This window comes from Panthera uncia, chromosome D1, assembly GCF_023721935.1.
Source record: "Panthera uncia isolate 11264 chromosome D1, Puncia_PCG_1.0, whole genome shotgun sequence".
Classification (NCBI taxonomy): Eukaryota; Metazoa; Chordata; class Mammalia; order Carnivora; family Felidae; genus Panthera; species Panthera uncia.
This window is the reverse complement of record NC_064808.1, coordinates 56,751,401-56,777,576: the sequence shown is the minus strand read 5'-3', so window position 1 is coordinate 56,777,576 and position 26,176 is coordinate 56,751,401. Positions and strand designations below refer to the sequence as shown.

General features: G+C 49.2%; 2 protein-coding genes across 3 annotated transcripts in view; both read right to left on the bottom strand.

Annotated features, from left to right (window-relative positions):
- RPS3 (ribosomal protein S3) overlaps positions 1-26,176 on the bottom strand; it is a 780,806-nt gene that overhangs the window by 86,298 nt on the left and 668,332 nt on the right. The window lies entirely within an intron of this gene.
- The window catches only part of UVRAG (UV radiation resistance associated), a 296,234-nt gene continuing 290,187 nt past the window's right edge, over positions 20,130-26,176 (bottom strand). For both annotated transcript variants that reach the window (XM_049619579.1, XM_049619586.1), the window contains exon 15: positions 20,130-23,303. In XM_049619579.1, coding sequence (XP_049475536.1) covers positions 22,601-23,303 — 703 coding nt within the window. In that variant the 3' untranslated portion in view covers positions 20,130-22,600. The remainder of the gene's footprint in view (positions 23,304-26,176) is intronic.

Below are 26,176 nucleotides of genomic sequence, written 5' to 3'. Positions count from 1 at the left end.
CACACAGCTTCCACTGGGTAGGAAAGCCTGTAGAACAGTGACCCGGCCTGGAGCTGGAGGCCCCATCTGAATGAGACAGAGAGAGATGGAGCGAGACAAACTTGAGCTCTGTACCAGTCTGTCTTAGTGTGTAAAGTGGGGACGTTGCCCCTTTCCTTTTTTTTTGTTTTTTTAATGTTTTATTTATTTTTGAGAGAGATAGAGAGACAGAGTGTGAGCAGGGGAGGGGCAGAGAGAGAGGGAGACACAGAATCCAAAGCAGCTGTCAGCGCAGAGCCCGGTGCAGGGCTCGAACTCAAGGACCGTGAGATCTGACCTGAGCCCAAGTCAGAGGCTCAACTGACTGAGCCACCCAGGTGCCCTGCCCCTATCTTGATGAGACTTTAGGTGTGGGTTAGATGAGGTCCTGTTGGCAGGGGGCACGTCTTCAATAATCTTAAAGGCCTTTCCATCAGATACAGGGTGGGGCCTTCCCACTGCCTCCCAGCTTTCCCCTCTTGGTCTCTGGCTGTCCATCTGTTCAATGCGGAGATTGGGCTGAAGGATCCAGAAGGCTGCCTCTTGCTCCTAAAAGTCACCTGATTAAATGGACAACTCAGGAAACAACAGATGTTGGCAAGGATGCGGAGAAAGAGGAAACCTCTCGCACTGTCGGGAATGCAAACTGGTGCAGCCACTCTGGAAAACAGTATGGAGGTTCCTCAAAAAATTGGCCAGCCATTGCACTACTAGGTATTTATCTAAAGGATACAAAATTGCTGATCTGAATGGGCACATGCACCCCAATGTTTATAGCAGCCCTATCGACAATAGCCAAAGTATGGAAAGAGCCCAATGTCCATCAACTGATGAATGAATAAAGATGTGGGATACATATACACAATGGGGTATTACTCGGTAATCGAAAAGAGTGAAATCTTGCCATTTGCAACAACACGGGTGGAACTAGAGAGTATTATGCTAAGTGAAATAAATCAGTCAGAGGAAGACAAATATCATATGATTTCACTCATATGTGGAATTTAAGAAACACAACAGATGAACATAGGGGAAGAGTAGGAAAAATAAGATAAAACCAGAGAGGGAGACAAACCACAAGAGACTCTTAAATACGGAGAACAAACTGAGGGTGGCTGGAGGGGAGGTGAGTGGGGGGATGGGCTAAATGGGTGACGGGCATTGAGGAGGGCACTTGGTGGGATGAGCACTGGGTGTTGTATGTAAGTGATGATTCACTGGCTTCTACTCCTGAAACCAATACTACTCGGTATGTTAACTAACTTGAATTTCAATAAATAATTTTTTAAAAGTCACCTGTTACCTCCCTAGTTGGGAAGGAGGGGCCCGGCAGGGCTGAGGGGGAGGGTCCACAGAACATCAGGGGATTGGCTGGGCCCCCAGAAGTGAGATTCTGGGGTTCCCCAAAAGCCAGCAGAACCATCTGGAGCAGTCTGGAGCAGGGCCAGGCCTGCCGTGCTGGAGATGAAAAACGGCTCCAGGGACGTGGCTGAGGGGGCAGGGGGTGGGGAGGGGGTCTGTCACCCTCCGGGCGGGTGGGATGATCCGAGTCTAAATAAATCACTAACACACGGGCAGAGAATTCCTTGAACAGGCGCCCTGGATTATGGACAACAGAAGGGGAGGGGGTGGGGGAGACGCTCAAGGGAACCATTCCTGTGATCCCCGCCCCCCTGCCTCATGCACCAGGGCTCTTCCCCCTCCTACACTGGGGGTTGTGACTGTCTGAGGACTGGCTGCCTCTGGGGTGGGGTTGGCCTTGGTCAGGGGGCTCTCGATCCATGTCGTGAGAAACTCCAAAAGCCCGGAGCCCCTCCGAAGGGAGAGAGGTGTTGAAAGCCGCATCCTGCTCTGAGGGCTGCGCCAAGGCCAGAGATAATATCGTGTGCTGGAGAACAGTGGGGCTGGGCCTCACCAGCCCCTGTCTCCCCTCACCCCCCGTGCTCTGCACCCCTGCCTGGGCCCGAGCTTGCGCCGTTGGGCAGGGGCGTGTTGCTTTCTGCCTGCGAGGTGGCCTGTCCCCCGTCCCCCTGGACTTACTCCAAGCTTGAGAAATCCAAACTGGTGTGGGGCAGGGTCAGAGGTCAGCCTGGGGGTGGGGAGGGATAGTCTGATGCTGAGGTCTGGAACTAGTCAGATCACCCTGGGGTTCCCTCTGGCCTCTGGCCCTCAGTTTCTCCACCTGGAAAGGGGGGTTAGGGAATCCCAGGTCATCTCTAAGGGCATCTGAGTGCTTACAGGGCCTGTCCTGGGCAAGGGCACGAGGCTGGCTCTGGGCCATGCTGTCCAGGCTTTGGCTGCAGCTCCTGAGGCCTGGTTAGTGGCTGCTGAATGGATGAGTGACTAAGAAACAGCCAGGATCCAGAAATGCTACAATCCAAGCATGACTGGAGAGCAGGTCCAGAGAAAAGCGTTTCTACTTCCCGGCTCGGTAATGATACTTCATGAAGTCTCACGCTCTGCGGTTTACAAAGGGCCTTTGCGTTCAGTCCGCTGGCCGTGGGAGGAAGGACAGGAGGGCTGATGCTGCCTGTGGCAGATGAGGAATCCAGGAAAGGCCCAGCTTGGCATCAGGCCGTCTGCCCCAAGGTTTCTGTGTCCTCTTTCTCTGAGCTCCCGGGAGCCCGGAACTGCCAACAGGGCAGGTAATGTCACCCTGTTCAGTAGACGAGACAGCCGGGTCCAAGGAGAGTCCACACAGAGGCCCTGTCCAGGCCTGGCTTGAGCCTGCTGAATGCCTCTGCGGGAGACACAAGCATTTCCCCGAGCACAGGGCCTCTGCCCAGTCAGTGCCCTCGGGAACGTGTGCCACGGAGGCCAGGCCCCGGGTCTCTCTCCTTAAACCGCTTCCTTGCTCAGGCTCTATGCCTAGCTGCTGCCCCCCGTGCCTTGGCCCCTGGCAACCTCTGTGGGGTGCCAGGCAGTAGAGGGAGATCTTTCCTACGAATCCGGAGCCATCTGCCACCCCTGGAGCCCGAGCTGCTCCAGACTGCAGCCCCCACCTCCCGGCAACACACATCCGTTCTGGAGCCTGAAAATGTCTCACTGAAGAACGGCTCTGCTCGTCCGTCGCCTCTCGTCAACAGCCCAAGTTACACCCTCAGATGTTCCCTGCCGGATCCCAGGCCCCTGCCAGGCCCTGTGAGGGGTGGAGAGAGGCCGGGCTTTGACTCTGGGTTGCGTGGACCGTGCCCCTCACCACTCGGGTCGCCCTCGCCCACCCACCACCCTTCTCTGAGCCTTGGTTTCTTCATCCGTAAAATGGGATGATGACCCACGTCAGAGGACGCACAGTAGCGCAAGACTCAAAGCAAAGGAGATGCGAATGTGCTTTGCAAATTATAAAATGCTGTTGAAAATACAAATGAACTATGAGGGAGGAACTTAGGTGATTTATTTACCAGGGTCACACAGGGGTGGTCCCAGAAGCGGACCCCGTCAGTGTGGGAGGGCCTGACTGTGGGGGCACCTGATTCTGAAGGGCACGGGGAGCCGCGTAGGGGTCCGCGGACAAGCACCTTCTTGGGGGCGCTGCCCAGCACTGGTCAGATGGCTCCTTCTCTGAGAGCAGGCCTAGGCCCTTTCCTGTGAGCGTCTCGGCAGCCCCACTCAACCTCTTGGAAAACAGGCCCAGCGAGGGGACAGACCTACCCAGAGTCGCATGGTCACTGGGTAGGAGAGGGCCAGAGGGGCAGCTGGGGCAGCATCCTGACTCTCTGGGGACCCTGTGAGCACTCACAACCCCCCAGGCCTAGGAGCCCAAGCCCGTCCCCCTCAGGCCACACCTCGGACTGGACTCCAGCCTTGAGTGCTAAAAAGGGTTCAGAGGAAGCTCGTCATGGGAACCAGAGGCCCAGGGAGGGGCTGCTCTGAGCCCATCCCGGGAGTCTCAGTCAGAGAGACTGAGGTCTGGCCCACACAGAGCCCATCGTGGCTCCTCGGCCACCGCCCAGCACCATCCCCACACAAGATGGACCCCAAGCAGAGGCGGCAGGGGCAGCCAGTGATGGAAATCAGGGATTTTATGAGGCTCTGGGATGGGGTCGGGTGACATTGACTCCTCAGAAGGGCTTGTGAAGCTAATAAATAAAGTCGACGTGACGGCTTAACCTGCGGAGGGGTTCAGGGGCCACTCGGGATGAAGGGCAAATCAGTTCAGTCAGTTCCCTCTGCCAGGCAGGGAAGGGTGAGGCCCTCCCGCATGTCTGCACCTAGCGGGGTACTTGTTTTTCTGGCTCCCACAGGGGCCCTGAGATGAAACCAGTATTTCCTGATTTGTAGATGAGGACGCTGACCTTCAGAGAGGTGAAGTCACTTGCCAACAAAGGGCAGAGCAGGCATTTGGACTTGGGTCTATCTGTGAATTTCAGGCCAGGGGCCTTTCCGCTCCCGCCCCCACCGTCCCCCACCGCAGTCCAGAAAGTAATTTCACAGGAGAACAGGGCTCTGCCCCAGCAGGGCCATGCAGGTCACTTCCCCCTCCCTGCTGTCCTCAGAGTTCACCTATTGGCTCCCTATCTTTGCTGTCCCCCCCCCCCCCCCCCGCCAAGCCCACTTCCCACAGCTCCTCAGGGAACGAGGGGAGGTAATAAAGCCCCCAGTGACCACTGAGGACTCAAATGTCCAGGTTTTCCCTGAGGACAACGCCACAAAATGGTGTTGAGCAAGGAGAGACAGGGTAGGATTAAGCTGAAGTGGGTTTCCCGAGAAGCTGACGACCCTCAAGCTTCAGGCCCCTCACTCGTCTGCGTTTCTTTCAAGGCAGGGGGTGGGAGTAAGAGGGTGGAGGCTAGCAACGTGTTCATATGATTGGCAGAAACACAGTGTTTTAACTCCAATTGGTTAAGACCTCCATCTCCACTTCGACTTCCGCTGCACGGCCTTCTGGGGAGTAGCTAGGTACTTTGGAGTTTGAGTTTCATTTGGGTTTAGGGGGCATATATACATATGTGTGGCCACAGTCCCTTACAAGTATAGTTCTGTTAGTCCTGGCCAACCTCGTGTGGAATGGCTTCTAGGAACACTCTCCCTGCATCCTGCACAGGCCCACCCAGCACTGTGACCCCCGGGGCAGGACCACGTGTCATATTGTGACGTCAGCATCTCCTACAGACCCTGGTGCGGGCAGCATGCGGACAGTGGTAGAGAAGCACCACTTGACATGGACAGAGCCAGATGATCGTCCGTGGAAAATTCTGCTGATCATCAGATTGTGTAAGATTTTAAGTGGAAGGGACGCCTGGGTGGCTCAGTCGGTTAAGCGTCCAACTCTTGATTCTGGCTCAGGTCCTGACCTCACGCTGACAGCGTGGAGCCGACCTGGGATTCTTTCTCCCTCTCTCTCTCTGCTCCTCCCTCACTTGGGCTCTCTCTCTCTCTCTCTCAAAATAAATACACAAACTTAAAAAAAAAAAAAGATTGTAGGTGGAAGATTTGTGCTTTATTTATGCAAACCCAACATGAAAGTTTTCTCCCGTCCAGGATATACTCAACAAAACAGCAGGTTTAATTATAAAAGCATCATTCATGTTTCCTTTTCTCCAATGACAATCATACAAAACAAAATTTACTAGAACTCCCGTGGTTTTGGCAAACCTGTAGCATTATTACCAACAGTAAATGTATCTGTGCATAGGTCACATGTTTTGTGGATCGGGGCTGAAGGGACCCGGAGACAGTAGGCTGACGCCTCCCATCCCGGTGAAGTCTGGCTATCCCAGCTGGAGCTGGGAGAGCTTGTCTCTCAGCAAGGGCTCGCCACATTGCACAAGCTTCAGGCTATCGCACTCCATCTGCCCCTGGTCTGCGTGAAAGGCCTCGCTCGCAAACTCCATAGTGCGCTGTCTCTGGCTGTAAGGAGTGTGACCAGAATCAGGGCCTCTCCCTGGTGCCAGGTGTCCCCCCCGCCTCACCCGTTCCCTTAGAATCTCTGTCTCTGCCTTACACTCCCCAGTCCGAGACCCTCCTCTTCCCGGGCCTCCCCGCCCTGGGGTGCACAGCGGCAGGTAGCGGCTCAGTTGCTGGGTGGGGGCCAGGAGAACGGGGATTCTGAGGGGGCTGCTAGGCCTCTGCAGCTGGACTGTGCGTGCCTGATAAAGCCCCCAGGAGAGCAGCCTGCGTAGGAAATGAATCCAGCAATCCCGCGTTTCCAATGACCCGTGTCTCAGCGTTCTGGTACTTGTGTGGGTCAGACCCTCTGCAGTCTTCCTCCTCACGGGTGCCCAGCCTCTGCTGGCATACTTCTCCATACCTCCACAGCTGCTCATCCCCTCTCTGGAAAGCTCCTTGCATCCTGGCCAGTCACACCTGTGAGAAGCTGCCTCCTTGCGACCTCCCCCACCCCATAGGTCTTGGGTCCACCCCTTGGATCAAGCAGAAGAAACTCAACCTCCCTTCCCCATCTGGAAGACCCTTACTCCTACTCCTGCTTCCCAGCCCCGGTCAAACACTGCTCCTCTCTGAGGTTTTCCCTACTCCCCATCTCACCTCCAAAGTCCAGGACCTCCCACACTGGAGCTCTTGCAGGGGGTGGGGACTGGGTCATGGGCCTCGATGGGCCCGGAGGACCAAGCACGCCCTGCCAAGGGCAGAATTCAAGGCCACAACCCCTGCCTTCACTCCTCCCGAACTGGTCCCATCGGCCCCCTGATGGGGCTGCCGCCCTCCGCCTCCCCCAGCCCAGCCTCAGACCTGACTTCTCGGCAACATTTTCCCCTGCTGGCCACACCCCTTTTCGTAGAGCCCCCTTTCCTCTGGTCTCCCTGCTTCCCTCCCAGCTTTCTGGCCATTTCTTCTTAGGCTCTCCTGAGGGTTTCTTTCCTCCTCTTTCTCCCACCTCTAAATGGGCTCCAGAGCTCAGTTCTGAGCCCATGACTCCCACTTGTGGTCTCTCTGACTAGCCAGTGACCTCTGTGCACATGCAGCACCTGCCAGCGTCTACCCTCGTGAATCAGGACAGGCCTCTCAGACGGATCACGTCTCAGTCTGAATCAGCATTTCTCCTCACAAACCTGCTTTTCTTCCTGTTACGGCCCCCATCCTGCTTCCATTCCAGCCGAAGTTACCCTTCTCCTCTTCCGCCCTTAGCAGCCACTGTGCTTTTTCAAAATCTGCCTTATTGAGGCATAATTACGTGCAACAATCCACACTCATGTAAAATGTTCTTTTGTAATTCTGCTGTTTCTCAACGTATTGAGCTTTTTATTGTCATTATGGAATGTACTATTTTATGCCTGGCGAGATCTTCTTTTTCTAGTCTACTTTATCTGATGTTAATATAGCCATGCCAGCTGTCTCATGCTTACCATTTGCACGGTCTATTTCATTCTATCCTTTTCTCCCCCCCCCCAGTCTGTTTGTGTCTTTATATTTAAAGTATGTCTTTTTTAGGAGGCATAGTTTTTTTTTTTCAATTTATTTATTTTGAGAGAGAGCGAGCGCGAGAGAGAGACTCCCAAGGAGGTCCCGCGTTGTCAGCATGGAGCCCAACATGGGGCTTGAACCCATGAACCCTGAGATCATGCCGTGAGCCGAAACCAAGAGTTGGACGCTTGACTGAGCCACCCAGGTGCGCCTTTAAAGGGGCCTCTTGGCCCTTGGCCTCTTGCCTTTTAAAAAAAAAAAAAAAATTCTGACAACCTCTGCCTTTTGATTGGAATATTTGTTTCATTTGTATTTATTGTAATGATTGAAATGGTTTTCTTTTAGCCTGCCACTTTGCTATTTGTCTTTTGTGGATTTAGTTCCTCCTTCCTGGCTTTCTTTTGTGTTAAACAAATATTTTTTTTAATGCTTATTTGTTTTTGAGAGAGTGCAAGAGAGAGCAGGGAAGGTACAGAGGGCGGGAGGTGGGGGGTGGGCAGAGGATCTGAAGCCAGCTGACAGCAGAGAGCCCAGTGCAGGGCTTGAACTCATGAATCGTGAGATCATGACGTGAGCTGAAGTCAAGACGCTTAACTGACTGAGCCACCCAGGCACTTCACCAAATATTTTTTAATATTCCATTTTTGGCTTTCTAGCTATATCTCTTTGCATAACTTTTAGTGGTTGAGCTACAGATTACAATATGTATCTTTATACTCACATGAATATAATATGTATACCTATGCATATCTTTATCAGAGTCTACTTAGAGTTAACGAATGAATTAATTTAGGAATGTTGCAAAAGATATTTCTATTTATTCTTCACTCTCCTTGATGCTATTGTTGTCAATTACATATATATACTTTATAACCCCCAAATATATATGTAATCTTTTCATTGACCCCCATTTTTATCAATTCCAGTTCTCTTCTTTGCTTACTGTAGATTTGAGTTCCTTTTAGCCTGAAGAATTTCCGTTAGCATTTCTTGTCCGGAGGAACTCCTGGTCATAAATTATCTCCTTATTTATTTATCTTAAAGTGTCTTATTTTACTGTCATTTTTGGAGGATAGTTTGCTAAACACAGAATTATCTGTGACAGTTTTTTCTTTCAGCATTTTAATTGTGTTGTTTCAATATCTTCTAACATCCACTGTTTCTGATGAGAAATTGACCATTAATTGTATCACGGTTTTTCTGTATGCAGGGTCTTTTTTTTGTTCTGGCTGCTTTCAAGATTTTCTCCTTAACTCTGGCTTTCATCAGTTTGTACCTAACAGTGATATTCATTGTGTTTCCCTACTTGGGATTTGTTGAGATTCTTAGCTTTTAAAGCTAGTTAGTTTTCCACTAAATGTGGGGAGTTTGGGGCCAGTATGTATTCAAGTACATTTGCTTGCCATTTTTTCTGGCATTCCAATTACACAGATTTTTAGACCTCATGATATCCCTCAAGTCTCCAAAGCTCTAGTCATTTTTCTTTGATCTTTTTTCTCTCTTCAGATTAAGTGATTTCTGTTAATCTATCTGCGGGGTCAGTGAATCTTTTTTACTGACATCTCCAATCTATTGTTGAGCTCAGCCAGTGAATTTTTCATTTCAATGATTGTACTTTCCACCTTTGGAATTTCCATTTAGTTAAATATATGTATATATATATATAATATTTATTAATATGTATTATATAATTAATATAAATATTATTATATATTATATAATTAATATAAATATTATATATTATATGATTAATATAAATATTATATATTATATAATTAATATAAATATTATTATATATTACATAATTAATATAAATAGTTAAATATATATATATAATTTCCATTTCTCTGTTGAGATTCCCTGTCTCTTCACTTATTAAGACCATTTTTTCCTTTAAATCTTTGAACAGATTTCCTTTTTACCATATGTATAAAAGCTGCTTTGAAATCTTAGTGCTAAGTCCAACATCTGTGCCCTACTTAGATCAGCTACTTGTCTTTTCTTTTTTTTTCCTGAGGACGGGTCACATTTTCCTGTTTCTCTGCAGTCTGAAAACTAAACATTGAAGATTTCTGCATTCCATTGTGCTCTTCTGATAACTGTTGCTGCTTCTGTTGAGCAGCTAATTTGCCTAGATTCAAACTGCAAATTCTGTCTCCTCTACAGCCTGCAGTAACAGATACCGTGTCTCAGTTCTTACAACTTTCAGGTGCTGATTTTGTTGCTGTTTTTTTTTTTTTTTAAATCCTGACTCTCAGGGGTCTTCTTCCTGCCCCTCTGGATGCTGGCAATCATCCAAGGATTTGGACGGTTTATATTCAGATTTGGGTGCTCACTTTTTTGTGGTTCCCTTGTTTCTGTGTATTATCACCTAAATTTCCAGTACAGTTTTGGATTCTGTGCTCTGACACCTCAAGCCAGCAAGGCTTCAGCCTCCTGCTACATGCATTGCACACAGGTCGGGAAAATCACTGTTTTTTAAAAGCAGCACACTCACATATATTCCCAGTCTAGCTCAGTTCTGTCTTTCAAGGATAGTTCCCTCTCTGGCCCCTACCTATTTTTTTCATAAGGCCCTCTAGCGTTTGGCTAAAGATTTGGACAGAGTTCATGCACAGATTTTGGGTCTTATGCCTTCTGCAATTCTCTCACTTCCGCAATTTCCCCTTTAAATTTCCAGCTGCTTCTACAGCTCGTCAGTGTACTCTCTGCAAGCTAAGGAGGCGAGGCTGTGTTTTTCTGCCCTCTGTGGTCTTGGGGCTTGGGGAGCGCCATCATGATTCTTCCATCTTCCAGTTGCAGTCTTTCAGAAACCGTCCTCTGGCTTCTGTCTGTTTTGAGACACTTCCCAGGGCCTTTAAATAATTGTTTTGTTCGGTGTTTAAATTTTGCCCAGATTTCATCAGTGTTGTCTTCAGGAAGGTTCGTGGCGATCACTTCATGTCACCACCATTACGAGAAGTTTCTCCCACTGCATTCTTTTTAAACATATACTAGAGCATATCACTTCCCATGCTTAAGAGAAGGGTGGTCACTTCCCACTCTTCAGAGATCTCCCACCACACTAAGGTAAAGAACGGAGTCCCTAGTAAGGCCTGTGACACCATACAAAACGTCATGTGTAGACTCTTTTAAGGTTAAACATTCCTGTAGATCCCCTAAGGTGGGAAACTTATTTTTATTTATCATATTGCCTAAACAGGTCTGTGCCAGCATAGGATCTTTGCCTTCCCTTTCCGTCTCCTTCCTGGGGCCTGGCACACACTGAAGCCAGAAATCAAAAGGAGCATTTGGGAATGTGGCCAAGGTGAAGCGGGAGACAGAAAGTCTTCTGGCACAACGATGCTGGGAGGGGCTCCATGCAGGCACTGCAAATGATCAGGCCATCTGCTGGATGCTCTGCCAGCGGAACCCAAAGTTCCTTTCTTTCTGCCTAGGGCCCCGGGAGGCTGAGGGGAAGAAAAAGTGAAAACCCAAAGGGGAGGGGAACCCAGGAATTAAAGGCATCCAGGGAAATAGTAGGGAGGGATGAGGGTTTGGAAGAGAGGTGCCGGCCACAGAGGGCACTCAAGGATCTAGAACAAAGGCCACAGTCGCGGGCAGGTGAATCCAGCCTTTCCTATAGCCGAATCCCCTCCTATTTCAGGGATGGGCAGGGATGGACCCAACCTCGCCAAGCAATGACTGTTGTCATTTTCTCCTGGATCCAGTTTTGTTTGGTTTGGTTGGGGGCCGGGGGCCGGGGGGCGAGGGGTAGGTAAACAACTGCAAGGAAAGATTATTCTGGAAATAACTGCTGGAAAGACTATTCCAGCCTCCCACTTGTACACTCAGGAACATCTGAAACAAAAAACTAAACACGAACTAATGTTTGTAGCTCTCTGACAACCAAAAACCAAAACAAATTCACAAATTAAGACCACACACAACTACAAAGCCAATTAAATTCAAATTAGCGACATTAACCTAATGTGAGGCATGATGTTTCCCCAAAACCAAGTCACCTCCGTCAGGTGACTCTGGTGCCGCCTGACACACTAGCAGGTTCTTCCGCCTTTAGTCCGGTCCCCACGCCAAGGACGGCTCACTTCTCCCACTATTCTCTGCCTCTGAACTCCTGGGATTCCTCTGGGCCACAGGCCCTGACGTCATTTGGACTTCACTCAGCGGGAATGCTTCGTTATTTGTCCAGTCGGCCTCCTTTGTCCCTGCTCAATGGCCGCGAGAGCAGAATGTAGCATTAAGCTAGGTGTTTTTCATTCCTTTGACCCTCTGGCTTGCCCCACCATTTACTGCCTCCAGGGCAGAGAGTGGATACAGTCCAACACAATAAAGGGAATTGAAGTGCTGAATGTCTCAAAAGCCAGGCTTTCATTGCAAGGCCAGGCTTTGTTGAGCAAGAAAAGGATTAGTGAGTTCTGACCAGACAAGCCTGCAGCCCAGAGAACTTGGAGTGTGTGGTCATAAAAATCACGCATAAAATAAAAAGACAGAAAGAAAAGCCACGGAGGAGAGAAGAATGCAGGCTGGTGAGGTCGTGGAAAAGTTTTCCCACCACTAAAAAAAGAAAGAGAGGGTTGGAAGAGCTTCAAGGGTGCACGTTTTGGAAGGCGCACAGCTAGACCCCAAAGTCAAAGACTGGTAGAGCCTGAGAGGAGGCCTTCCCCCCGCCCCCGCCCTGTCCCTGCCCCTGTCTGGGGTCTAAGCAGGAGGTAGGTATGGGGCAGTCACAGACAAGAAACCCAACCGTCCAGGTCTGCCAGGAAGACCTAGGTGAGCCTTCACAGAAGCTCCATGATCGGGGTGTGGGGCAGTCAGCTAGAAGAGGGGAGAAGTCCGGGCAGGTGGGCTGAGGGCAGCTTCCCAGAGCAGGGAGAGAAAGTGGGCCAGGTGGCCTGAGTTCCCAAGGGAGGTGAGTGGGGTGGAGAGGGGAAGAATGACACAGGGTGTGAGGACCTAGGGACGAGATCCACGGGGAGGAGCTTAGCAGAGGAGGCCAGCGGCAAACACCCAACCGAGCCACGCCACGGGCAGGTCAGAGGGACTCTGATCTGAAGCCCCATACCGGGGCCCAGAGCGGCTGAAGGTTGGAATCAGGGAGGCTGTGAGAATTTGAACACTTACCCCAAAGATGTTGAACGTTAACCACAAATGAATGAGATGCCTTGGAGTGGCAAGATCAAGAGTGTTCTGCCACCAGCTGAAAAGGGCATAATGCGCTTGGGTGAAGACAGTTTTGGGGGAAATAAAGCTACATTTCTGCACATGTGGGCTGTGGCCATGCGTTGGAACCTACTGTCTTAAGTAGATTTCCTCGTGCCAGGGGGATGGTCCACACAAAAGCCGGGGCTAGCACGGAAGCTGAGTCCCAAGGGGGCCGGCTAGAAGGGTCAGGAGGCATTTCTATTTCTAAAAGCTCATCAACACTACAATACACAACTGGAAGCAAACCATTCTGATAGAGGAGACGGTTTTGTCTGTGGTTCCCAGTTTGAAAGAGCCTGGCCCCTGGCCACCTCTCCAGCACCCGGCCTCATCACTCTACTCTAGCCCCACTCACCTTTGAGGCCTTCGCATGTGCTCTGCTCCTTTCTGGTCCAAAGCCTCACATATGCTATTCCCTTGGCCTGGGATGGGCTCTCTGTGGCTTCAGATCTGCTTAAATTCCACTTCCCCAGTGATGCCTGTTGAGATCCCAGGACAAAGTGGCTCCTTTGTGTCATACTCCTCAACGGTCACCTGTGGCCTTTCTTCATAGTCATGGCCCCATAATTTGTTTGGCCAGTGCCAACCAACAGGGGGCGCCCAATCAATGCTAAATGAATGAAGGAAGGAAGGAAGGGAACTGTGGCCTGGGACTCTGATGTAATGCAAAGAAATGAATCGAAGGTTCTGGTTTCATGTTCTAGCATTCTCATGTTTTAGCTCTGGGAACTTGGCTGTGACCCTGACTTCTCTAGGCCTCAACTGCTTCATCTGTAAAACGGGCACTCGGCACACGGACACTGAGCAAACCTTCCTGGGCACTAGTTGTTACTTAAACAAAGGGCCGGTCCTCTAGGAGGTGAAGGGAGGGGCGGGGGGGGGGGCACACCCTTAGGAAAAATGCCAGAAGGGCTGTATTGGAAGCATGCACAAGTGGCTGGAGGAGCACAGAGGAGGGTGGCCCCCTGTGTGGGGTGGAGGTGGGGATGGAAACTGGGCAGAGGGCAGGGAGGACTCTAATGAGGGAAGGGAATGGCTGAACCCTGGCTTATAGGATGAACAGACGTTTTCTGTGGGGTACGGGGAAAGATATGCCAGGCTCTGGGGGATGCAAGGCGTTCTGGGAATGGCAAGCATCCAACTGGCTGGAGGGCAGGGTGTAGGCCAGGAGGCACTGGGGTGAGTAATGGACCCCCAGTTACCTCTCACCCATCACCCATGGCCAATCCGGTATCTTCTACACCCCACTACATTGCCCTCTCCAATCCTAGACATACGCATTTCATCTGTAAATATTTCAGCATGCATCGCTAAGAGATAATAGACTTAAAACTATTACTGTGGCACCGGGGTGGCTCAGTCGGTTAAGTGTCCGACTCTTGGTTTCGGCTCAGGTCATAATGTCACAATTTCACGGGTTTGAGCCCCGTGTTGGGCTTGGCTCTGGCAGTGCGGGGCCTGCTTGGGATTCTCTCTCTCTCCATTTCTCTCTGCCCCTCCCCCACTCACATTGTCTCTGTCTCTCTCCAAATAAGTAAATTAAAAAAACTATTATAGGGGCGCTTGGGTGGCTCAGTCGGTTAAGCGGCCGACTTCGGCTCAGGTCATGATCTCGCGGTCTGTGAGTTCGAGCCCCGCGTCGGGCTCAGAGCCTGGAGCCTGTTTCAGATTCTGTGTCTCCCTCTCTCTGACACTCCCCTGTTCATGCTCTATCTCTCCCTGACTCAAAAAGAAAAAAAATGTTAAAAAAAATTTAAAAAAATAAAAAAAACTATTATACATCTTTTCTATTACTATTATCATACCTAAAAAAATAACAAGTCCTTAATACAATCAAATGTTTAGTCAGTATTTCTGATTGTCCCTTATTTTTTTTTTAATTCAGTTTGGTTTAGTTTCTAGGAACCAAACCAGGTTCATAATGGGATTGATTGATATGCCTCAAAGATATTGAGTCTCTTTTTAATAGATTTTCCCCTCCTCATTTCTATTTTTTCTTACAATATATTGGAGAAACCAATTTGTTTGTTTGTCCTGTAGGTTTCCCACTGTTTAGATTTTGCCGATTGTGTATTCCAGGCATGAACATGCTCATCTGCCCTCTGAATTTCCTAGTAACTAGTAGTTAGATCCAGAGCCGTTCTATGCAACAGTAATACAAAGTGAGCCACAAATGCAAATTTCATATGTAATTTTAAATTTTCTAGTAGTTACCTTTTAAGAAGCAAAAGAAACGGATGAAATTAGTTGTCACATTTTACTTAATTCAGTGTATGCACAATATTATCATTCCAACATGTAATCAATACGAAAGTTATCAACATAAAATTATCATTCTATTTTTGTGCTGAAACTCAGGGCATATTTATGCTCACAGCGCATCTCAGTTGGAACTAGCCACTTTTCGATTACTTAATAGCTGCTCACGACCAGTGTCTATTGCATCGGACATCACAGGGAGAGACAGGTTTGACCACATTGAGGGGCAAACTTTAAACAGGGTCAAACTTTTCACAAGGCTACTTCATGGGTGCTCTTTTATCAGGAGCCATAAAATGTCTGGTTCTCTCTCTGTGACACTAGCCGTCACCGACGATCATTGTCTTAGATGTTATAGTTTAATTCTACTATCCCTTCTGAATCCTTTTGCTTGGAATGTTTCTGTAAGAGAAACTTCCTCTTATCAACGATTTGGTTAACTAGCGAGTACAATACCTCTGGCAGAGGTGAGTAATGTCTGTCTCTTTCCTGTATTTCACAGTTCCTGGAGGGTTAGAGCCGTCTAGGGCAGCGTGGAGTTTGCAGTGTGGAGGGCGGCTTGGAGGGCGGAGGGTGGCCGAAGGGAGCCAGGGCGGAGGTGACTGCAATCCAGGTGGCAACCCCAGTCACAGCGGCCCCCTCCCTGGGCAGCCAGCCAATCTTCGCCCCTGAACCTCAGGAATCTTCTGCAAAAGGCCAGGAAGCTCCCACCACCCCCACGGCGCCCCTTCTGTCCCGGGCCTGTACCCTGGGACAGTCATCCCATCCGGCCCGCATCCCAGGCATCGGGGCTAGGTGGGAAGACCACAGCTCCCACCCACTGCAGAAGGACGCTTTGGTCCAGTCCCGCCCTCCCTGCCTCCCTCCTGCCCTCTGACCCAGGTAATGTCTGCATCACACTCAGGGTGCTCCTTTCATTGATTGCTCTGCCTTCTTCTGAACTCACCTGCTGCCCGCTAAGATTCTTCCATTCACACTTATATGAAATCTGCCCTCCACCTGACATTCCGCACCAGCTCCCACCCTATTTTTCTCCATTTCTTTACCAGTAAACTTGTGTCGTCTACACTCGCTGTCCCCACTCTCACTGCCCCCCGCCCTCGCTCCCTCACTGCTCCTCCATGCATGCAGGATGCAGACAGTAGCTACTTGCGGAAGGGATAGATAAATACAGGTAGGTCCCTGGCGGTTCCTTCTCTCCAGCTTCTTGCCCTGGCTGTAGCCCTGCCCCCATTCTATCCCCTTGACAGATCTGTTGGCCGCATCTCAGGTGAGTCCTTAAAAAAGCCTCCCTGACGCTCTGGCTCCCTCTATCTTGTATGTCTGTGAGTCACAATTTACATGGCCGGCTTCACGGACTTTGACAGTTACATCGCATTCCTGACCGTTACAAATACGCATTTCCACTCTCTGGAAAGTTGCAGTGCACCTCACAACACAATGCTCATGAGGTGCTGATTTTTTCCACTCCCTGGGCAGAAACGTCCTCCCGACTTGCTCCTCCTTCTTAGCAAGGGGCTACTGAATGGGGAAGAGCTATATTGTAAGAAGGCAGCTGGCAGGATGCTCAGATGGGTGGGGAGAAGGAGCGGGCTACATAAAGGGCCTTGATAAGGCTTAGGGTGCAGAAGAGGCCCTGGGGCGAGGTCAGGGCCTGCTTTGGCATCACTGGGGAGAGAAAGCAGGTTCCCCAGTGCAGATATTCTGTAGGGCAGGGCAGCAGGGGCTCGGGCCCTGCACGGGTTTCCCAGCGAATGGGGGCTCATTACCACTCAGGATGTTTACTGAAAACCTGTGATAATCCCTCAAATGTGCACCTCTTTTTACTGTTCACAAAAACTCAGCTCCACAGTCTCCACCAAGCCCTGGACGGTTCTGCCTCTAAAGGTCATCAGTGACTTTTGGTGCTGACTCTGGGAACGTTACGCCTTCACGGAGCTCCCAAGGGACCGTGAGACAGACACAGGTGTGAGTTACAAAATCCTTGGATCAATGCTCTGTCTCGTTCTCCCACTCCCCCCAACTTCATGAGCACCCTCTGTGTGCCACCAAAGGGATTAGACGGGGCTGGGAACAGAGAAGTCAAGGCAACTGGCAGGTTTCTAGAAGTAAAGGGTCTGGCCTCAAGGTCAGTAGGTTCTGGAGACCTCTGTTGCAGGAGCAAAAGTTCACATACCATCTGCATGAACGGTAGCCTGGGTGGCGGGGAGGTCGTCTCACGTCAACAGTAACAGTGGCCGGGTCCCTCACCCGAAGAGCAAGAAGTCTGTGGAAAACATAGCGATGCGGGGTTCCTTGAGGAATAAGTTGTTCCCTATAAGGGAATTAGCACATTTTTTGCAAGTAAATTTTTGAGAGAACAAGCTCAGCCCTTCAAATATCAAAACTTATTTCAACCGTTCAGAATAATATATTCCCTTAAAATATTTCATGCACTTTCCTGTCCAACTAAAATTAATTTATCCTTTTTCTGATGACAGAGGGCCATCTTTAGGAACAGTAAAAGGCATTCTAGCCGAATTTCTTGAAACCCTGACCAGAGGCAGGCTGTGTTAAATGGTTTAGCCCTAAGTTCTTTACAACCGGCAGAAGGACACTTGAGGGTTCTTTCTTTTTCTGCCGCGCTCTGGGCCACGAGGCAATCTGAGGCAGCTTTTGAAGAACAAACACCAATTTGCTCTTAAGGCAGGAGGAATCTCTGTCCGGGCACAAGGGGCAACCCGAGCAAGGGACTGGCTTGTCTTTTCAGAGGAGCACCTGGGCTCAGAGAAGTCAAGCGCCTTGTTGGGGGTGGTGCAGCCAGTGAGCTGGGTGGGATCTGCCGGGCTGAGGGCTCACATACCCAGACTGCTTCCTTCCCGCATGTATCTGCCTCTTAAGAGTCGGGTTATCCAATATTTCTGTCCACACCCACCTTCCCTTCCTTCTAATTTGCCGCTCGTAATTAGTGGGGACCGAGAGAAGCTCATTCGAATCGGTTCGGAGGGATCCAAGCCTGCCGCTCCCCAGCTTGTAATTCGGTGCCCGGGCTTGGCTGGCTACAGCTACGTCACCCAACTGGCAGTCTTTCTCACTTTTATCTAGATTCAAGACCGTTCTTTTTCTGGATTGCTGACCTTGCCAGCCTCTAAGATGTGTGGAATTATTTTACAGACGTGTGTTTTTTATTCATTTCAAATCCACAAGGCTGAGCTGTCTACCTACAAACTGTAATTAGATGCGCTGGGAGGGAAAAAAAGAAAAAAGCTTGTATCTACTTCAAGCAAGATGAAGAGCCCTGGGCACGGGTTCAGCCTGCGGTGAGGTAGCCAGAAGCGGCGTAAGAGAATATTTATGGATGAGGTGGGCCTGTATAAGCTCATCTGCCAGGTGTTAAAAAACATGCAAATTAAGCTAATTAGGCTCACAGACCCTGTCTCAACACTGTGTCCATGCCACCCACTAAAACACCTCAAAACACTTGACATCTGTTTAGAGCTTAGTCTTCCGAAAGACCAGCTTCGGTCCTGACGCAGTCTCCGTGCGTGCAGAATAAATCTCCGCCTTCGGCTGCCCCACCAAGGCCTGATGCACGCGATGCCAGGATCCTTGCTGAATGACCAACTCCTCCCAGTGACCATGGTGCTTTGTAATGATCGCTAAGCGCTTTACAAGCACATGTCTCTTCTACAAGCCCGGTGGGGGGTGGGGGTGGGGGCAGGCGGTATCATCCCCACTGGACAGAGGAGGGGCCAGATTCAGAGAGTGGAAGTGGCCGTGCCCAAGTGCTAGAACGGGAAACGGTGATAGCGAGTCCCGGGCATCCTCTCTGTCACTACGCGGTGGCCTCCTGCAGGACGAGAGGGACCACCACTGATGGCGCAGGCCCCATAGAAATGTAACGGCAAGGATGGCGTTCAGTCCGATTTTTTACAGATGCAGAAATGGGCTCCTTAAAAGGCCAATGACTTGCCCAGGATCACAGGTTCAAAGTGGCCGAGCCGGGGCCTTCGGAACCAAGCTTCTAAAGAACAGACACTGGCTGTTCACACCACCCGGGGATGCGCGCGGTTTGTTATGCGATACTTGCCCGGAAAACACTGGGGGCCCAAGGATGCACCTCTTTTTCAGACGCAGACTTTTTTTGCACAACAAAATAGGAAAGAAGATTCAACAGACTCAAGCGACTACCACCAGAGCCCAGAGCCGACTCGGCTGCCGGCTGGTACTGGGCTCTAAGCAAGTTACTCTTCTGCCCAGTAGGCAGCCTGGAGAGGGTGCCTGGCAGCTGCCCACCGCAAGTATTGAAATCTCTTGTCTCGGCACCTGGAGGCCCTCCCTACCGGCCTGCAATTCACCCTCTCCTCTCACCTTTCTTCACACCCATTCAGGCCCCTTGCTGTTTTGCAAACACTCCAGGGCCTGTGTTGCCTCTGGGCCTTTGCCCATGCTGTTCCCTCTGACCTGTAACTTCTGTATCTTTCAGCGGATCTGTCTTTCATCTGCATTACCTCCATGAACTGGTCCAGATCCTTGAGTCAGAATAGCTTTCTCTGCATTCCCTAGCATGGCTATACTGCTCTCCATCACAGGATTTGTCACACTGAATTATAGTACATTGTTAATAGGCCTTTTTCCCTTACCTTCCACCCCCAGAGACCATGGCAGAGGCCAGGGCTTATTCATCTTTGTATTAACCTTGCTTAGCCCAGTCCCTCACAGACAGAGACAGAGTTAGCTCAATAAATGTGAAAGGGCTGGCTGATGGTTGATGAACAAGGTTTTCATAGTTAACTCAGCTCCAATATGAAATTCAAAACAATGAAGAAGACGGGACTCAAACATAGCTGGGAAATAACATACACTTTTACTCTCAAAATAAATACTAATCAATTTTATTTTATAAATACAGATGCTGAGTTTTCTTCCAATTACCAACAGATCAGTTTCACATGCCATTTATTATTGGTGGTGGTTTAAAAAATTATTTAAATAACCAGTTAGGTCAGGATAAATGGGCACCATTAGAACCGCTAAAAAAATAGAGCTGGATACAATCTTCCAAAACTAATATTCTGAGGGGGAAAAAAAAATCTCTGCAATTTCTAAAGTGGGTAAGGGGAAGTGGAGAGAGGGAACACAATCAAATATTCATTTGATAACACTTGCCGGCCGTTCAAAGTGTCTCCGCTACATGAAAACGGAAAGGGCTCTTAGCAGTTCCGACATGGATAGTAGTGGATTTTCATTTCAACTTATATCCTCAAAGCAAGTTTTATTTTCTTTAGCGATTTACAAGGCTAATTAAAAAGATTAGTAGGAGATAATAACTCATCCCATATTTTGGCCTTGGCCACTGCAAGCAGAGGCAAAACTAATTCTGCAGCTTTGGAAAATGTCAAACAGAGCTCCTCCCGGAGACATGCAATACTGTTGGTTCTACCCCAAGTCAAGGCAGAAACTGTAGGCATCGAACAGACTCCATGGAAACCTGAAACCCAAACCAAGCGAACCCAAACGTAAGTGGTGTTTTGAGGCATAACATCATCGAACACAGTGTGGACCAAGCCAGTGTAGGAAACCAGTTCTGAGCTACCTAATATCACATTCAGTGGCAGGGCCCCACGCTGCTGGTGTGTGTGTGTGTGTGTGTGTGTGTGTGTGTGCGCGCACACACACACACAAAGCTGTGGATCCCAGAATCAGGGAGTCCACAAATAGGAGACTGGCAGATGGGAGTCTTAGAGCCCCAGCTCTCTCTGGCTCTGTGGAACCTGAGGTACACACTGCCCCTGTGGCTGCTCTGCATGTGGTCCCTCTGCCTGGGGGCGCCAGGACCTAGGCCAGAGGGCCTACAACTCAATGCACTGTCTTTAAGTTTGGCATGAAGTTCAAAGTCCACCCGCATATGTGGACTTTAAGCCACATGTGATGTACCTTCCACTGTTCAATACTAACACAATCCTTCCAGAACCTTTTTCTTTTGGGTGGGGTAAGTGCTATTTCATTGGAGGACCCCACACAGCCCAGCGTGATGTAAGACCACAGATATCTCCCCCCTCATTGACTCTACCGTGAATGGCAGGACATTGCGAAGAAGCCGTGACTCTAGAGTGCTTCTGCTTTAGGTTTGGAGTGGTTCCACCTCTTTATGTGAAATACGATGGATTTCTTCAGATCAACTTAAAGCTCTTAATTGCTTGCAGGTTGGGTCCACGTGTCAAGCGTGGGTTGTGTGAGTTCTCTTTACATATGGAAAACAACAACACGAACCATTCTGCATGACAACAAGGCTGTAAATGAGAACTTGAGCCCAGGAGTGCTTGGACAATATATGAAAATGACCATGAAACCTAGGAGTTAAGCTGTTACGTCGGACAAATGCAGTTCCTGGAGAGAACACCTGTGAAGGTGTTTGCGCTGCTGTGCGGAACAGCACACGCTCGAGTCAACGACATTAGCTTAGGTACAGCCACGGTTTCTGTCCAGGCTCGTCCTGTCGTGATGGAAGATGGAGATGTAGGTTCGAGACGGATTTCAGAACTGGAAAGAACAAATCAGGTCAAGTGAAGTAAATTCAGTTTTTATTCTTCTATACAATACATGGGTATATGCATAAATTTTCCTTAAAGAGCTTGCAACCCTGAGGCAATGTCCTTGGGTATATAAAGTATATGGCAATAGCAAATGAAATCTGAGCTCCGGGGATGAAATTGGATTTGAAGAACATAATTTAATATGAACGCAACTGCACATACACCAATAGTATTCTATGCCTCATCTAAGCCTCTTTATCCAACTATCTCAACAGCCTTGCTGTCGGCACACTGGACAGCCTGACTCTCTACGGATATTTCATCATATACAGCGCCTTCCTTTCCAACTGAAATTTAATAAATTAACATGGGATTTACATATGGGGATTTCTGTCTGGTGAGTGCAATGCCAGAAAGCATGCCTGGTTTTTGACTGCAGCGTCTGCCCACGTAAAAACTCTGGCCCCCAGAGGACACTGGATGTCATCTGACTGTTGCAACCTTGGGAGCCCTTGAGGGTCCCCTGGGATCTACCAGAGGGGAAGTTTTTCCCTCTCCTGGGAGGGTTACGTTAAGGGCGTGGCTGATCTGAGGAGGTGGAAGGTCTTGGCTACCGCATTCGAGAACCAGTGACTCTGCCGTCCTCAGTTTTCAGGGTGCACGACCCACCTGCTGTGAAGACGGGGCAGCAGAGAGGCTGACTGGGGGCAGGGGCAGGAGCAGGGGCAGATGGGCCTAGGTATAAGGAGACCATTGTGCTTCTTACTGATCAAACTAACGGATGGTCAAAGGTCTTTGAGTTAACTGGTGAAAACCTTTGTTTTGAATATTCGGTTTTCCAAAGTTTTATAAACCATGTTGAGGGCAAATGCTTATGAGAAACTAAAGGTGAGTTTATCATATTATTTATATATTATCATCTTCCCTCTGAGGATAACACAGAAGTGTAAATTAAAAAGCAGACAAATATCTTTAAGGTGACTCGAGCTAGAGAGTGAATTTTGCCTTAAAACAGTTGTCAGGCCTGAAAAGCAAACCTTGCAAGCAAACTCTAACTTTGTCTGGCCCACTGATACACAACGATCCTGAGCCCCTCCGTGATTTACAAAGTCTGTTTTCCCGAGGAATATCCTCCATTAATATTCATTTCGTGTCATAATTATTACAAGGGGTAACCAGTGCAGCTTTATCCTCATTTCGGGCAGCGACTCTATCCTGGTCCTACTGGCTGGCTGCTCACTTCACTTATCGGAGCTCCTGCGTGGCCGGCGGAAGCTGGACACGTTTTCGTTCAGTGCATAGATCCTTCGGGAGAACTCTTCAAATTCTCCCAGGACTTGTTCGTCACACTCCACTGCCACGGCGCTATCCACCGGGATGCAGTTAAAGGCTTCTAGCTGATCGCCCGAGGTGAGACCCGTGGCTTCCATCCCGATGATCTCTTCCGCTTGCTCCACAGTACAGCAGAGCTCGGCCTCCGGGACCGGGAGGAATGCCCCCGGGAGCCGGACGCCGGAGGAGCCAGCCTGCTCGCCGGGCAGGAGAGCACCGTTGACGGCGGCTGGGAGTCCAGAGAGCGCTCCTTCTTGTTCTTGGCTAGTGTTCACACTCACGTGACCTCCGCTTAATCTGTCACCCAAGTCAGCTCCTTTTTTCTTGCTTTCTTTGGAGAAGTCCAAGGAGGTATCCAAGGAGGAGGACAGAGATGTCATCTTTCTCTCGGATTCTCCTACGGAAGGGATGGCGGTAACTGGCTGGGCTAGCGCGGAGTTGTAACTGGGAGGAGGGGTTTTGTACTGGAGTCTCTCATTCTCTGAGCTGGCCCGTTTTCGGTGTCCTTTGTCTGGGGAAGGGATCCCCCCAGAGAAGCCTACATCTGCACCTCCAAATATGGAGCTTTGTCTCTTTGGAACAGGGATTGCGCTGGAGGTGTGGTGTCTATCGCTAGAAGACAAACAAAAACGAGAAGTTATTTTCAGCTTTCGAACTCGGCCTAAGACTTCCGGATCCAGAGACAGGAAACAACATATTTAGGTTTGAGATAATAAAAATTGATAATAATCAAGTCTAGTATTAATTGTAGGGTCCGGATGCAAGAAAAAATATGAAGCAGTCTGAATTCAAGTTTGGGAGCTTCCTTCAAGAAGGATACAAGACACCCTACGATCCATCCAGAGGATGGCGCTCAGGGTGCGAGAGGAGAGAAATCATGTCTTTGGGGAAGAGGTGAAGTACCTGGAGAGGTGGGATTGGAAAAAAAGGCATCTGAGGGATGTAATCAACCTTACTGGTCCAAAGGGCTATCGGTATTTATATTCTTGTATTAACTATTCAATGCTTAACTTATCGTCACGAAGCAGGCATCCTTATTTGGCAGAGAAGTTAAATGACTTGTCCCTGATAACCTCAGGGAGGCAGTGGCAGGCTAGACTACAACCCACGCCTCACGACCTGATGACCAACAGGTTTTCTGATACCCAAATGCTAATCACCCTGCATTAGAAAACTGGCAGAGAGGGAACCAAGGAGACATCTATCTATCTAATGGACTATCTAATGGACTACTATCTATCTAATATGTATATCTATCTATATTTTTCTTAATGAAAAATTAACTTGGAAAATGGCTTCTCTTCTATCAGGTCAGTCACACACACATTTTACAATACTCGGTCTTCAGTGCCTTCTTTTGAAGTTGAGTCCCTTCTCAGGAAGATACTTTTGGGCCAGCAATAACAATCACTGTTTAGCATTTTAGTTCCTGAAGACATTTCACATATGCCATTTCACTAGGTTCTCACAAAAACCCTGTCAAGAAAGCAGGGTATACGCTATTGCTCTTAAGTCTGAAACAATAAATAATAATGAGTTCATAGAAATCGAGTATCCAGACCCTGGAAATGACGGTCGTGTTCAATGCTGGGCTACTTAAGCCACCCCTGTGGCACTGATCACAGTTCTAGATACTACACTTGGATGAAGATAGCTCAATTCACTGATAGGAAAAGACTGATCCAGAGACGGAGGTGCAAACACAAGATCCCTCTGACTTGTATTCTTCCGATGAGGACACACGCACAGAAGTGACTTACAAAACAGCTACTCGGCTGGAAAAGAGATGAGACTTGAAACTATACTCACCCAACAGACAGCTATTACATGTGCCAGCCTCGGGGAGGGGAAACAGATACAAGACGGGACAGGCCCTGCCTCTGAGGAGCTTCCAATCTTGCAGAAGAAAGGCCCCCATAATTATTGAAATGATACATTTTCAAATTACAGTTGTGATAAGTGCCCTGAAAAAGAAGGAAGGGTCTAGGGTTCCTTCCACCCGTGTCCACAGCCACGAGCCCTTATGCCAGCTCCCTGCTCCCTTTTCTCTCAGATTTTTTCTGATGCTAGATTATGCCTGTGGTCTCTGACACCTAAGCAAGGGTTATTCTTCTTGCGAAAAGGCAACCACGAGACTTCTAATCCATGGGCCTACCAGACTCCATTGCTTGGCTATGAGCGTGGGTGCCTGGAGAGATTTCATAATTAGGGGTGGTCACTGGGGTGCATATAAAACAGCACAAGCAGCCCAGAAAATTACTGTTTTTAGTCCTCAAGAAAAACAAAACAAAACAGAGCCAAATCTACTGGCCTTAATCTAGGTTTTCAGTTAATATGTTGTCAAAACTCAAAGCGATTGGGTTAGCCGCACATTTTTGCCAATCTTGTTGTTTTTACTGTACCACTTGCTGACAGTGTCCCTCTCTGAATGATTTTGCAGGGGGTCCAGGTAATCAAACCAAAACAAAGCGTCAGCACCACCCACAGACCCTTTTTTTTCTGGAGCAGATGGGCCAAGCTTTCAGCTGCCACCCCAGCCCAGGAGGGTGAGAAGCACCAAGTGAACCAGCCTGGAATGCTGAAGGTGACGTCGCTGGCACACAGCCAGAGGCCAGGTGTCTAAGCACTCACTGCCACGAAGGGTGAACATGATACCCTCATTGCCACCGCCACCCGGCCCCACCCCGTGGGCTCTCTGCTCTGCTTCTCTGCTGGGCTGCAGGTGGGCTGACAAAAAGCAGGGCATGAGGAACAGACCTGGGCGCAAGCTGTGCTTACGACACAAGAGAACAGGGGATTTTGTAGCCTTCGTTGATTCCGAGACCCCTTGAAAGCTCTCCACAGCTTTGTACAACAGAAGAGTAATAAAGTGTCACATCCCTCCTCTCAACTATAATGGGAAGGCAGCTACCATTTTCTTGTACATCAATAAAGCTGAACCCTCACATCTACCTTGTGGAAAAGGTAGGCAGGTGGGTGGTTTTGTTCAAGGCTGCAGAGCCCACATCTGAGCCAAATTTGGTCGGACTCCAGAGCCCACGCTGTCTATTGCGTCCCAAGTGGGAAAGTCATATTCAAATTCAACTGACACTTGCTAAGTGCCAATGGAATGCCACACCTCAAGCTAAATGCCATTACACAGGTCTTCTCATCTAACCCACTCAGCCTGTATCTAAGCTCTGGGGTGCTACTCCTATTTTAATGGATGGATTCTAAGTCTGTACGAGGTAGAGACTTTGGCATTTTCTGACATCCCAATTTTTTTAAAAAATGTTTACTTTGCGAGAGAGAGAGAACGCATGCATGCGCACAAGTGGGGGAGGGGTGGAAAGAGAGGGAGCAAAAGCATCTCAAGCAGGCTCCACACTGTCAGCGCAGAGCCTGACTCAGGGCCTGATCTCATGAATCACGATCCGAAATCAAGAGTCGGATGCTCAACCGACTGAGCCACCCAGGTGCCCCCTGACATCCTGATTTTTGCAGCA